Raw genomic sequence first — 13,550 nt, forward strand, 5'->3', positions numbered from 1 at the left:
GTTCCATACCAGTACCATACTGGTACCTGGTACTATACCAGTGCTGTCCCAGTACCATACTGGTACCAACTGGTGCCATACCAGTGCCATACTGGTGCCATATTGGTGTTGTAGCGGTGCCATACTGGTACCAGCTGGTGCCATACCAGTACCACACCAGTACCTGGCGCTGTACCAGTACCATACTGGTACCCACTGGTGCTGAACCACTGCCATCCCAGTTCCATACTGGTTCTGTACTGGTACCAACTGGTTCCATACCTGGTGCTGTGCCAGTGTCAAACTGGTTCCGTACTGGTACCAACTGGTTCCATACTGGTATCTGGCGCTGTACCAGGGCCACACCGCTCCCATACTGGTGCCGTACTGGTGCCAAACTGGTTCCGCCCCGGATCCGTCCCGGCCCCGCAGGGGTTAAACGAGGCCCGGCCACCAGCCAATGGGAGCCGTCGTGGCGGGGCGGGTAGCCAATGAGAAGCGGCGCGGCGCTGACCAATGAGAAGCGGCGGGGCCGCGCGGGCAGCCAATGAGAGGCGGCGGGGCGGGGAGGGGCGGGGCCAGCCGGCAACGGGCGGGGCCGGTGACCTGAAGTGACCCCGGGCTCCCCCCCCCAGGGAGTGCCGGGGCGGGAGGGGGCACCCATGGGTGCTGCGGGGGGGGGGGGCGGCACCTATGGGTGCTGGGGGGGCTGTCACGTGCCTATGGGTGCTGGGGGGGGGGATCCTGCACCCATGGGTGCTGGGGGGGGGCGACTTGCCCCTATGGGTGCTGGGGGGGGGGTTGTTGTGCACCCATGGGTGCTGGGGAGGGGGAACTGCACCCATGGGTGCTGGGGGGCCATGTCCTGCCCCTGTAGATACTGGAGGGGGGGGGGGCACTGTGCACCCATGGGTGCTGGGGGGGGTGCCATGTGCCTATGGGTGCTGGGGAGGGGGTCGAGCTGCACCCATGGGTGCTGGGGGGGGCCATGTCCTACCCCTATGGGTGCTTGGGGGGGGGGAACCTGCACCCATGGGTGCTGGGGGGCTCTGGGTGCCCCTCTGGGTGCTGGGGGGGGGAGGGGAGTGCTGCTGCCCCCCCAGCATGGTGGGGGCACCCTGGGGGGGGGGGGCGGTGAACAGGGGGGGACCTGGGGGTGCCATGGGGGGAGGGGAGGAGGAGGAGGAGGAGGAAGGAGAGGGGGAGGAAGATGAGGAGGGGGGGGAGGATGAGGAGGATGGGGAGGAAGAGGATGAGGAGGGGGAGGAGGAGGGGGAGAAGAGGAAGAGGAGGGGGATGTGAGGAGGAGGAGGAGGAGGGGGAGGAAGAGCAGGGGGAGGGGCAGGAGGGGCCGCAGCCGCCCCCAGCCCCCGGGGCAGACGCAGCGGCTCCAGAGGGGGCTGGGAACGGAGACACCAAGGGGCTCAGCACCACCACGGAGCACGGTGTGGTGACACCACGGCACGGTGACACCATGGAGCACGGCACGGTGACACCATGGCACCAGGGCACCATGGAGCGTGGCACTAGGGCACCATGGCACGGCACCAGGATGGAGCGTGGCACGGTGACACCACGGCACAGCATGGAGCATGGCACCAGGGCACCATGGCTCAGCACCACCATGGAGCACGGCGCGGTGACACCACGGCACGGTGACACCATGGAGCATGGCACAAGAGCACCATGGCTCAGCACCACGATGGAGCACGGCACGGTGAGACCACGGCACGGCATGGAGCACGGCACCACCATGGAGCTCGGCACCGTGGCACCATGGCACAGCACCGTGATGGAGCGTGGCACGGTGACACCATGGCACGGCACGGAGCGTGGCACCAGGGCACCATGGCACGGCCCCACAGCTCCATGGCTCAGCACCACGATGGAGCTCGGCACCGTGGCACCACGGCACAGCACCACGACACCATGGTACAGCACCATAATGGAGCGTGGCACAGAGCATGGCACCGTGGCACCGTGGCACAGCACCAGGATGGAGCACGGCACTGGGCACAGCACCTTCGAGCCCTGGGCCGATTACCTGGGGCTGGCGGCCGCGCTGGCCGGGCTGCTGCAGGAGCAGCACCGAGGGGCGCCCGGCATCACCAGGATTCCCCCAGTACCACCCAGTACCACCAGGACCCCCCCAGTACCACCCAGTACCATGACCAGCATCGTGACCAGCATGGCCTGGGTCCCCCCAGTACCAACCAGCACCACCAGGACCCCCCCAGCACCACCCAGTACCATGACCAGCATCACCAGCACCACCACCACGAGATGCCCAGCACCTCCCAGCATGGCCAGGACCCTCCCAGTACCACCCAGCACCATGACCAGCACCACCAGCACCACCACCAGCATTACCAGTACCACCACCAGGAGCCGCCCAGCACCTCCCAGCACCACCAGGACCCCCCCAGCACCACCCAGTACCATGACCAGCATCATGACCAGCATGGCCAGGACCCCCCCAGCACCACCCAGCACCACCAGCAGGACCCCCCCAGCACCCCCCAGCACCATGACCACCACCACCAGCACCACCAGCACCACCACCAGGACCCTCCCAGCACCTCCCAGTACCATGACCAGCACCACCAGCACCACCACCAGGAGCCACCCAGCACCTCCCAGCATGGCCAGGACCCTCCCAGTACCACCCAGTACCATGACCAGCACCACCAGCACCACCGCCAGGACCCTCCCAGCACCTCCCAGCATGGCCAGGACCCTCCCAGCACCACCCAGTACCATGACCAGCACCACCAGCACCACCACCAGGAGCCACCCAGCACCTCCCAGCACCACCAGGACCCCCCCAGCACCCCCCAGCTCCATGACCACCACCACCAGCACCACCACCAGGACCCTCCCAGCACCTCCCAGCACCACCAGGATCCCCCCAGCACCACCCAGTACCATGACCAGCACCACCAGCACCACCACCAGGACCCTCCCAGCACCTCCCAGCATGGCCAGGACCCTCCCAGTACCACCCAGTACCATGACCAGCACCACCAGCACCACCACCAGGACCCTCCCAGCACCTCCCAGCACCGCCAGGACCCCCCCAGCCCCCCCCAGCCCCCCCCCGGCGGCGCCGTGCTGCGCCTTCTGCCAGCGTAACGGGGAGGCGCGGGGGGTGTACGGTGCCCACCGGCTGCGGGACGCTCGGGGCCGCATCCAGTGCCCGGTGCTGCGCCGCTACGTCTGCCCCCAGTGCGGGGCCACCCGCGACCGCGCGCACACCCGGCGCTTCTGCCCCCAGACCCCCCCCGGCTACGTCTCCGTCTACGCCGGCACCGCCACGCGGGCATAGGGCGGCGGGATGCAAAGGGGGGTTTTCACCCCAAAAATTGGGGGTTTGGGGTTGTTTGGGGTGTGGGTGGCTTGGTTTTACATTGTTTTTCCCCCAAAAATTGGGGGGTTTGGGGTTGTTTCTGGTGCGGGTATCACAGTTTTACATCATTTTCCCCCCAAAATATTTGGGGTTTGGGGTCGTTTGTGGTGTGGGTGGCACGGTTTTATATCATAATCCCCCAAAAAATTGGGGGTTTGGGGTTGTTTGGGGTGTGGGCGGCATGGTTTTACATGATTTTCCCCCAAAATTGGGGGGTTTGGGGTCGTTTGTGGTGTGGGCGGCATGGTTTTATATGATTTTCCCCCAAAACTGGGGGGTTTGGGGTCGTTTGTGGTGCGGGTATCACAGTTTTACATCATTTTCCCCCAAAATATTTGGGGTTTGGGGTCGTTTGTGGTGTGGGCAGCATGGTTTTATATCATTTTCCCCAAAAATTGGGGTTTTGGGGTTGTTTGGGGTGTGGATGGCATGGTTTTATATCATTTTCCCCAAAAATTGGGGGGTTTGCAGTCGTTTGTGGTACGGGTATCACAGTTTTACATCATTTCCCCCCAAAATATTTGGGGTTTGGGGTCGTTTGTGGTGTGGGCGGCATGGTTTTATATCATTTTCCCCAAAAAATTGGGGGTTTGGGGTTGTTTGGGGTGCGGGTGGCTTGGTTTTACATTGTTTTTCCCCCAAAAAATGGGGGTTTGGGGTTGTTTCTGGTGCAGGTATCACAGTTTTACATCATTTTCCCCAAAAATATTTGGGGTTTGGGGTCGTTTGGGGTGTGGGCGGCATGGTTTTATATCATTTTCCCCAAAAAATTGGGGGTTTGGGGTTGTTTGTGGTGTGGGTGGCATGGTTTTACATGATTTTCCCCAAAAATTGGGGGGTTTGGGGTTGTTTCTGGTGCGGGTATCACAGTTTTACATCATTTTCCCCCAAAATATTTGGGGTTTGGGGTCGTTTGTGGTGTGGGTGGCACGGTTTTATATCATAATCCCCCAAAAATTGGGGTTTTGGGGTCGTTTGTGGTGTGGGCAGAACGGTTTTACATCGTTTTCCCCCAAAAAATTGGGGTTTGTGGTGAGCGTGGCATGGTTCTACATCATTTTCCCCAAAAATATTTGGGGCTTGGGGTCGTTTGTGGTGTGGGTGGCATGGTTTTACATCGTTTTCCCCCCAAAATTTGGGGGTTTGGGGTCGTTTGTGGTGCAGACAGGCCGGTTTTACACTGTTTTTCCCCCAAAATGTGGGGTTTGGGGTCATTTGTGGTGCAGATGTCATGTTTTTACACAGTTTTTCCCCCAAAATTTGGGGGTTTGGGGTCGTTTGTGGTGCAGGTGTCCCGGTTTTACACTGTTTTTCCCAAAAAAAATCTGTTTGCAGTTTGGGGATGTTCACAGTTTGAGGATGAACCCCACGTTTGGGGATGTTTGCAGGTTGGGGACATTCACGGTTTGGGGATAAACCCCGCAGTTTGGGGACAAACCCCGCGTTTGGGGACGTTTGGGGATAAACCCCACGTTTGGGGATGTTTGGGGACAAACCCCACGTTTGGGGATGTTTGGGGACATTCACAGTTTGGGGATAAACCCCACAGTTTGGGGACGTTTGGGGATGTTTACAGTTTGGGGCCAAACCCCTCATTTTGGGGCCAAACCCCGCAGTTTTGGGGCCGGCCCCAGCTGTGCTCTCGGGCCAGTTTTGGGGTGGGGGGGGGGCGGTGGCGGCGCCGTGCTCAGGTCTGCCAAATTCTGCCAAATTCGGTCATTTTGTTGAGGTCACTTTATTGGCTGCGGGTCCAAAGGGACATTTCCCATTATTCCCCCTTTTTCCCCCATTATCCCCCATTGTTCTCTCCCATTATCCCCCAGTTCCCCCCCCATTATTCCTGTTGTTATTCCCCCATTTTCCCCCATTATTCCCCATTATCCCCATTGTTATCCCCCAATTGTTCCAATTCTCCCAGTTTTTCCCCATTTTCCCCCCGTTTTCCCCCCAGTATCCCCAGTTCTTCCCCCAGTATCCCCAGTTCTCCCCCAGTATCCCCAGTTCTTCCCCAGTTCTCCCCCAGTATCCCCAGTTCTTCCCCCAGTACTTCCCATTGTCACCCCCATTGTTATCCCCATTATTTCCCATTTTGCCCCCATTCTCTCGTGCCCCCCCCCCCCCCTCAATAAAAGCCCCCCCCCCCCCCGTGGCCTTCATCCCGGCTCCTTCGTGCTCCTCTTCCTCCTCCGGCGCTGCCGCAGCCCCCGCAGCGCCCCCAGCTCCCGGAGGGCCCCCATGGCCAGGCGGCTGCGGGGGGGGGTCATGGGGGGGGGGGCAGGGACCCCCCCACACACCGGGACCCCCCCCCCAACACCGGGACCCCCCCCCAAAACCCTGAGGGCTCAGGGAGGGGGGGTTGGGAGCCCTTTGGGGGGGGGTTGGCACCCAGGGGTGGGACCCCCCAGGGGGGATTTGGGGAGGTTTTGCTGGGGGGGGGGGTTTGAGCCCTAAAGTGGGGGTGGTGTGGGATTGCCCCCCCCCCCAAAATGGGAACGATGGGATTTGCCCCCAAAAGTGGGGTGAGGTGGGTTTGCCCCCTCCCCAAAAAAAGGGGGGTGGTGTGGGGTTGCCCCCCCCGAAATGGGGGTGGTGTGGGATTCCCCTCTCCCCCCCCAAAAAAAAAAAAGGGTGATGTGGGGTTGCCCCCCCCCCCCAAAAAAAATAGGGGTGATGTGGGGTTGCCCCCCCAAATGGGGTGATGTGGGATTGTCCCTCCCCCCCCCAAAAAAAAGGGGTGATGTGGGATTGCCCCCCCAAAATGGAGGTGATGGGGTTTGCCCCCCCCAATCCAAAAAATGGGGGCAATTTGGGTTTTCCCCCCCCTTACTTGAGGTTGGAGAGCTCCAGGATGAGGCCGCGGACGACGTCGGTGGCGTCCTCCCCGGGGGGGGGCTCCGGGACCCTCACGGGGGGACCCTGGGGGGGGGTCGGGGACACCGGGAGGGGTTTTGGGGGGGGGCTCGAGGCGGCGCGGGGGTCACCGTGCCCCCCCCCGGGGGGTTTTGGGGTGTGTTACCTGTGGGGGCACCGCGCTGTCACAATTTGGGGTGTCCCTCGCCCCCCCCGGCACCACAGCACCCGGGGGTCCCGGCTCCTCGGCCTCCTCCTGGCCCCCCCACCCCGGGGGTCTCGGGGTGCTCGGGTGCTCGGTGCTGGCGGCTGCCTCGGCGCGGTGACGGCCGGGAGTATCCGGGGACTGGGGGGTGCTGGTGCTGGTACTGGTGGTACTGGTGGTACTGGTGGTACTGGTGGTACTGGTGGTGGTGGTGGTGCTGGTACTGGTGGTACTGGTGGTGGTGCTATTGGTGGTGGTGCTGGTATCGGTGCTGGTGTTGATACTGGTGGTGCTGGTGGTGGTACTGGTGGTACTGGTACTGGTGGTGGTGGTACTGGTGCTGGTACTGGTGCTGGTGGTGGTACTGGTGCTGGGGTCAGTGGTGGTGTCACTGCTGGTACTGGTGTCAATGCCGGTGCCAGTACTGGTGGTGGTGGTGGTGCTGGTTTCGGTGCTGGTGCTGGTGCCAGTACTGGTGGTGGTGGTGGTGCTGGTACTGGTGGTGCTGGTGCCAGTACTGGTGCTGGGGTCGATGCCAGTACTGGTGCTGGTGGTGGTGCTGGTTTCGGTGCTGGTGTCGGCGCTGGTGCAAGTGCTGGTACTGGTGGTGGTGGTGCCGGTGCCAGTGCTGCTGCTGGGGTCAATGCCAGTGCTGGCACTGGTGCTGGTGCCAGTACTGGTGCTGGTACTGGTGTCAATGCCAGTACTGGTGTCAGTACTGGTGCTGCCATCATTGCTGGTACTGGTACTGGTACCAGTACTGGTGCTGGGATCAGTGCTGGTGTCAGGGTCACTGTTGGTGCCGGTACTGGTGCCAGTACCAGTACTGGTTCCGGTGCTAGTGCTGGTACCAGTGCTGGTGCTGGGGTCAGTGCTGGTCCCGGTACTGGCGCTGGTCCCGGTCCCAGTACTGGTGCCGGTGCCAGTGCTGGTCTCAGTACTGGTGCTGGTGCTGGGATCAATGCTGGTGTTGGTACTGGTCCCGGTACTGGTGCCGGTCCCGGTACTGGTGCCGGTCCCGGTCCCGGTACTGGTGCTGGTCCCAGTACTGGTGCTGGTCCCAGTACTGGTGCTGGTGTTGGTCCCGGTACTGGTGCTGGTCCCAGTACTGGTGCTGGTCCCGGTACTGGTCCCAGTCCCAGTGCTGGTGCTGGTGCTGGTCCCGGTACTGGTCCCAGTCCTGGTGCCGGTCCCGGTACTGGTCCCGGTGCCCGCGGTGCCCCCCGGCTCCGGGCAGAGCCCCCCGGGGGGGTCCCCGTGTGCGGTGGTCCCGGCGGGGCTGAGCCGCGGGGCTGGGCCGGGGGCTGCGGCTCCCTCCTGCAGGCAGGATGCGTCCCCGCTGCCAAAATTCCCCGTTTTTACCCCATTTTCCCCCCGGGGGGGGGGGCGGGGGCAGCCTCACCTGCTGGGCTCCATCCCCGCGCTCCGTGGCCGCGCTCTCCTCACCGTTTGGGCTGAAAAAGGCCAAAATCAGGACTTTGTGGATCCCACCACCCTCGCCCCAACGCCCCCAGCCCCATTACCTCGGGGTGGGCTCAGGACCCCCGGTCCTGGTGCTCAGCCCCTCCTGGGGCAGGTCCCATCCTACATCTGGTGCTGCCGTCCCTGCACATTTTGGGCTGAAAAACGCCAAAATCAGGACTTTGTGGAGCCCCCCACCCTCGCCCAAACGCCCCCAGCCCCATTACCTTGGGGTGGGCTCAGGACCCCCGGTTCCAGTGCTCAGCCCCTCCTGTGCCAGATCCCATCCTATATCTGGTTCTGCCATCCCGACACATTTTGGGCTGAAAAACGCCAAAATCAGTACTTTGTGGAGCCCCCCACCCTCAGCCCCCCCCAGTCCCTGTCCCCATTACCTTGGGGTGGGCTCAGGACCCCCAGTCCCGGTGCTGAGCCCCTCCTGGTCCCATCCTGCTCCCGGTGCCTCCCCCCCGCGGGGGCTCCTCTTGGCCTCGGGGTCGCCTGCGGGGAGAAATCACCGGGGAGGGGGGGACCCCAAAAATCGGGTGGGCGTTTTGGGGGGAAAAACGGGGATTTTGGGGCCGCCCAGGAGCAACAACGCCCGGGGCCATAAAACGCGGGCGGCGGCGGGCGACCTTCGGCCCCGATCCGCCCGGCCCCGCCGCCAGCGCCGTGCCCACGTTTTGGGGCGGTTTTGGGGGATTTTGGCCCCACCGGGACCCTCCGAGGTCACCGGCAGGGGGTGAGGATGAAGCGGGGTAGGTGGGGGGGGGATCTGGGGACTGTTTGGGTTCAAAATGGGGGTTTTGGGGTTGTTCGGGGTGCGAATGGGGGTTTTGGGGTTGGTTTGGTTACAAATGGGAGTTTTGGGGTCGTTTTGGTGACAAATGGAGGTTTTGGGGTTGGTTTGGTTATAAATGGGAATTTTGGGGCTGTTTTGGTCACAAACAGGGCTTTTGGGGTAATTTTGGGTACAAACGGGAGTTTTGGGCCCGTTTTGGGTACAAACAGGAGTTTGGGGGTTGGTTTGGTTATAAATGGGAGTTTTGGGGCCGATTTGGTGACAAACGGGGGTTTTGAGGCCGTTCTGCTTACAAATGGAGGTTTTGGGGTCATTTTGGTCACAAACAGGGTTTTGGGGGTCGTTTTGGTTACAAACGGGAGTTTTGAGGCCGTTCTGGTTACCAGTTGGGTTTTTGGGGTTATTTTGTCACAAACGGGAGTTTTGGGCCATTTTGGTTACCAACAGGGTTTTTGGGGTCGTTTTGGTGTCATTTTGGTTACAAATGGAGTTTCAGGGCCATTTTTGGGGTGTGGGAGGGGGCCGGTACCTGCCGGGCCCTCACTGCAGCGCTTGGGCATCGCTGGGGGCCGGAGCGGGGTCACCGGACTTTTTTGGGGCCAAACCCGGCGGTTTTCGCCCTTTCCGCGCCCTTTTCCCGCCTCTTTGGCGCCGGGCCCCCTCTGCGCGCATGCGCCGCGCGCGCCGCGGGGGGTGCTGGGAGTCGTAGTCCCCGCGGCTGTCGCAAAGCGGAGCGGGGGCGGCGCTTTTGCGACAGCGGCGCCGTAAAGCGCGGCAGGCTGGGGACTGGAGCAGGAAGTGAGCGGGGGGGGAGGAAAAGGGGGGGGTCGGGGGGGGCAAATAAATTGGGGGGGGGGCACAGGGGGGGAAAAGCCCCTTGGGGGGGGGCTGGGGACGGGAGGCAGCGTCTGGGAGGGGGTTGGGGGGGGTAAAAGCCATTGGGCGGGGGGCAGGGGGGTGTTTGGGGGGGAAACATCCATGGGGGGGGCAAATTTCTATGGGGGGGGCAAATTTCTATGGGGGGGGCTTTGGGGCAGGAGGCGGCGTTTTGGGGGGGTAAAACCATTGGGGAGGGGGGCTGGGGGGGTTAAATCCATTGGGGGGGCTGGGAGGGGGGTAAATCCCCATGGGGGGGGGGCTGAGGGGGTCTGGTGGGGGGGCAAATCCCCTGGGGGGGGCAGGGGCAGCAGCCCGAGGGGTTTTGGGGGGGGTAAATTTGTTGGGGGGGGGCTACAGGGCAGGGGGTCTCCTGGAGCCCCCCCGGGGGGGGTCCCAAAGCTGACCCCCAGCAGGGGGGGGGTAAGGAGGGGCTCTGCCCCCCCCCGTAACCCCCCTGCCCCCCCCCATAACCCCCTGCCCCCCCCCCAGCACCCAAAGGACCCATGAGCAGCTCCCGAGCCCGCGGGGCCACGGCGCCGCCAGGCAGGTGGGTACGAGGGGGGGGGGGGGCACAGGACCCCTTGAGGACCCCCCCAAGACCCCCAGAGACCCCCCCAAGTCTAACGACCCCCCCCCTTTGCCCCCCCCCCCCAGCTGGGTTTGGTGCCGGAGCCGTGCCCGGAGCTGGAGGCAAAGCCCCCGGGGAAAGGTGAGCGAGTGTCCCCCCCCCCCAGCTATTTTTTGCCCCCCAAGCTGTTTTTTTCCCAAACCGGCCCAAATTTTGGGGTGAAAACCTCCCAAATCGGTCCCCGCAGCCCCCCTGCCCATGGAGGCCATCGAGAGGCTGGCGGCGCTCTGCATGCGGGACCCCGAGGAGGAGGAGGATGAAGACGAAGACGACGAAGACCTGATGGTGAGGAGCCCCCCCCCTCGTTAATTAACTGCCCCACCCTCTCCTAATTAACCCCTAACGAGCCCCCCCCCTTTGCAGGCGGAGCTGCAGGAGGTGCTCGGCGAGGAGGACGCCCCCCCCCCCGGAGCCCCCCCAGGTTTGGTGGCGTTTCCCTGACCCCGTTTTCATTTTTTTATGTTTTTCCCCCAGAAAAAAAAAACCCGATTCCGACCCAAAAAGGTGTTGGGCGGGGGGGGCAGGGAGCAGAAATTCCCTTTTCCTGCTGGGAGGGCTCTGCCGGCCTCGCCCCGGGGGCAGAATGGGGGCAAAACGCGGGGATTTGGCCAATTTGGCCTCGGAGGAGCCGGCCCCAAATTACTGTTTTTTAGGGATTTTTCTGCCCCCTGTCTCTCTGGGGGAAAACCCTGCGCCCAGTTTTGGGTCATTTTGTGCCTTTTCCATTGGGTTTGTGACCCCAGCCCCCCTTGGGGGAAACCCCAAACCCATTTTTGGGTCGTTTTGTGCCTTTTCCATCAGGTTAGAGCCCCCCTCACTGCATACGGGGCTCAGCCCCAAACCCATTTTGGGTCATTTTGTGCCTTTTCCCTCAGCTTCCTTCCCTCGTGGGGGCAATTTTAAGCCTGGAACCCCCCCAAATCCCACCCGGGGACCCCGGGGGCCGCCCCCCCATGCCCCCCCCCCGGTGCCCCCCCCCATCCCCAGCCACGTCCCCAAGAAAACCCCAAACCCATTTTGGGTCATTTTGGGTCATTTCCATCGGCTTTCTGCCCCTCGTGGGGCCAATTTTTTGCCTGGAACCCCCCAAATCCCACTCGGGGACCCCGGGGCCGCCCCCCCCGTGGTGCCCACCCCCATTTCGGTCCCCGCAGGCCCCCCAGGACCGCTCGGGGCTGGAGGCGACGCTGGCGGCGCGGGTGGGCCAGTACCGGGCGGCCGTCGGCAGCACCGGGGAGGGGGCTCGGCTGCGGCGCTACCAGAGGGGGCTGAAGGTGAGTGGGGGGCTGGGACACCCCCCCCGGCCCTAAAAAAAACCCCAAACCTACCCCAAAAAACGTAAATCCACCCAAAAAAAAAAAAATCGCCCTCAAAAACACAAATCCACCCCCCAAAATGCAAACCCACACCAAAAAAACCCAAATCCACCCCCCAAAAAAAACAAATTCACACCCAAAAACACAAATTCACCCCCCCCAAAAAAAACAAACCCACCCCAAAAAACCCTAAACCCACCCCCAAAAAATCCCCAAACACCCAAATCCACCCCCAAAAAAACAAATCCACCCCAAAAAACCCCAGTGGGGCTCAGCCATGGTCCCATTGTTTTGGGGATTTATTTAATTTTATCGTGTTCTGGGTGCTGCTTTTGGGGTTTTTAACCTTTTTTTGTGTATTTTGGGTGCTGCTTTTGGGGTTTATGTTAATTTTCTTGTGCTCTGGGTGCTGCTTTTGGGATTTTTACTTTTTGTTACATTCTGGGTGCTGCTTTTGGGGTTTTTACCTTTCTTTGTGTGTTTTGCGCGCTGCTTTGGGGATTTTTAACCTTTTTCTCATGTTCTGGGTGCTGCTTTTGGGGTTTATTTTAATTCCCTTGTTTTTATGGGCATTGTTTTGGGGATTTATTTTAATTTTCTCATGTTCTGGGTACTGCTTTTGGGGATTTTAACCTTTTTTTGTGTGTTGTGGGTACTGCTCTTTGGATTTTTACCTTTTTGTTACATTCTGGGTGCTGCTTTTGGGGTTTTTTACCTTTCTTTGTGTGCTTTGGGTGCTGCTTTGGGGATTTTTTAACCCTTTTCTCATGTTCTGGGTGCTGTTTTGGGCGTTTATTTTAAGTTCCTCGTGCTCTGGGTGCTGCTTTTGGGGGTTTTAACCTTTTTTTGTGTGTTTTGGGTGCTGTTCTTTGGATTTTTACCTTTTTTTTTGCGTGTTCTGGGTGCTGCTTTTGGGGTTTCCGTTCATTTTCTCGTGTTTTGGGTCTTTTCACAGACCCTCGAGGGCCTCCTGGCCGCCGTCCGCCGGGGCCAAGACATCGACGAGGACCAAATCCCCCCCCCCGCTGGCGTTGGGGGGGGCGCCCCGCAGCCCCCCCCGGAGCCCTCCAAGCCCCCGGAGACCCCCCCCAAGACCCCTGAGGACCCCCCCGCTGCAGCCCGGCAGCCCTGAAGAGGAAAACCCCGCGGCCCCCCCAGGTATGGCTTTGGCTCTGCGCCCCCCCCGACCCCCCCCTGGCCCCCCCCAGTGGTGCCGGTGCCCCCCTGACCCCCCCCCCCAGCAGTAGTGGTGCCCCCCCAACCCCCCCAGCCCCCCCCATGTGGTGCTGTGCCATCCCAGTGCCCCCCCGGTGCCTCCCAGGCTGTGGTGGTGCCCCCCCGACCCCCCCTGGCCCCCCCCCAGGCAGTGGTGGTGCCCCCCCCGACCCCCCCATGACCCCCCCCACAGGCGGTGCCGTCCCGGTGCGCCCCCCTTGACCCCACTGCCCCCCCCCCCCCCAAAAGGCAGTGGCACTTCCATACCCCCCTGGTGCCCCCCCAGACCTCCTCCCAGCCCCCCCAGCCCCCCTCCTGGCCCCCCCCAGGCGATGCTGACCCCGTGTCCCCCCCATGACCCCCCCCGGCCCCCCCCCCAGGTCATGTTGGTGCCCCCCCGACCCCTCCCCGAGTCAGTGGCACTCCATACCCTCCCGGTGCCCCCCCAGACCCCCTCCCAGCCCCCCTCCTGCCCCCCCCAGGCAATGCCGACCCCGTGTCCCCCCCCCGTGACCCCCCCGGCCCCCCCCAGGCAGTGGTGGTGCCCCCTGACCCCCCCATGACTCCCCCTGCCCCCTCCCGAGTCAGTGGCAGTTCCGTACCCTCCCAGTACCCCCCCCAGACCCCCTCCCAGCCCCTCCAGACCCCTCCCGGCCCCCCCAATGTGATGCCGACCCCGTGTCCCCCCCCATGACCCCCCCCGGCCCCCCCCCCAGGTCATGTTGGTGCCCCCCTGACCCTCCCGAGTCAGTGGCACTCCCATACCCTCCCGGTGCCCCCCAGACCCCTCCCAGCCCCCCAGACCCCCT

General features: G+C 62.6%; 3 protein-coding genes across 3 annotated transcripts; 2 read left to right on the plus strand and 1 right to left on the minus strand.

Moving 5' to 3' along the window:
* Nucleotides 1-2,498: 2,498 nt before the first annotated feature.
* NANOS3 (nanos C2HC-type zinc finger 3) lies at nt 2,499-5,391 on the plus strand. The gene has a single exon (XM_084540491.1). The coding sequence runs from the start codon at nt 2,507-2,509 to the stop codon at nt 3,302-3,304; it is 798 nt and encodes a 265-aa protein (XP_084396617.1). The 5' UTR covers nt 2,499-2,506; the 3' UTR covers nt 3,305-5,391.
* A 147-nt stretch (nt 5,392-5,538) lies between these two features.
* LOC311429411 (uncharacterized protein) lies at nt 5,539-8,211 on the minus strand (the record flags this gene model as incomplete). The annotated part of the gene is made up of 6 exons (XM_084540490.1): nt 8,129-8,211; nt 7,964-8,059; nt 7,508-7,894; nt 6,402-7,476; nt 6,213-6,301; nt 5,539-5,632 (listed from the first exon to the last, which is right to left on the minus strand). The coding sequence occupies exons 1-6, from the start codon at nt 8,206-8,208 to the stop codon at nt 5,539-5,541; spliced, it is 1,821 nt and encodes a 606-aa protein (XP_084396616.1). The 5' UTR covers nt 8,209-8,211.
* A 331-nt stretch (nt 8,212-8,542) lies between these two features.
* Nucleotides 8,543-12,679, plus strand: LOC311429410 (uncharacterized protein). Its single transcript, XM_084540489.1, has 7 exons — nt 8,543-8,659; nt 10,072-10,129; nt 10,237-10,291; nt 10,398-10,495; nt 10,574-10,631; nt 11,365-11,484; nt 12,482-12,679. Exons 4-7 carry the CDS (start codon nt 10,409-10,411, stop codon nt 12,625-12,627), a joined length of 411 nt encoding a protein of 136 aa, XP_084396615.1. The 5' UTR covers nt 8,543-8,659; nt 10,072-10,129; nt 10,237-10,291; nt 10,398-10,408; the 3' UTR covers nt 12,628-12,679.
* The last annotated feature ends 871 nt before the right edge of the window (nt 12,680-13,550 follow it).

Source organism: Aythya ferina, assembly GCF_964211825.1.
Source record: "Aythya ferina genome assembly, contig: HAP1_SCAFFOLD_975, whole genome shotgun sequence".
Lineage (NCBI taxonomy): Eukaryota > Metazoa > Chordata > Aves > Anseriformes > Anatidae > Aythya > Aythya ferina.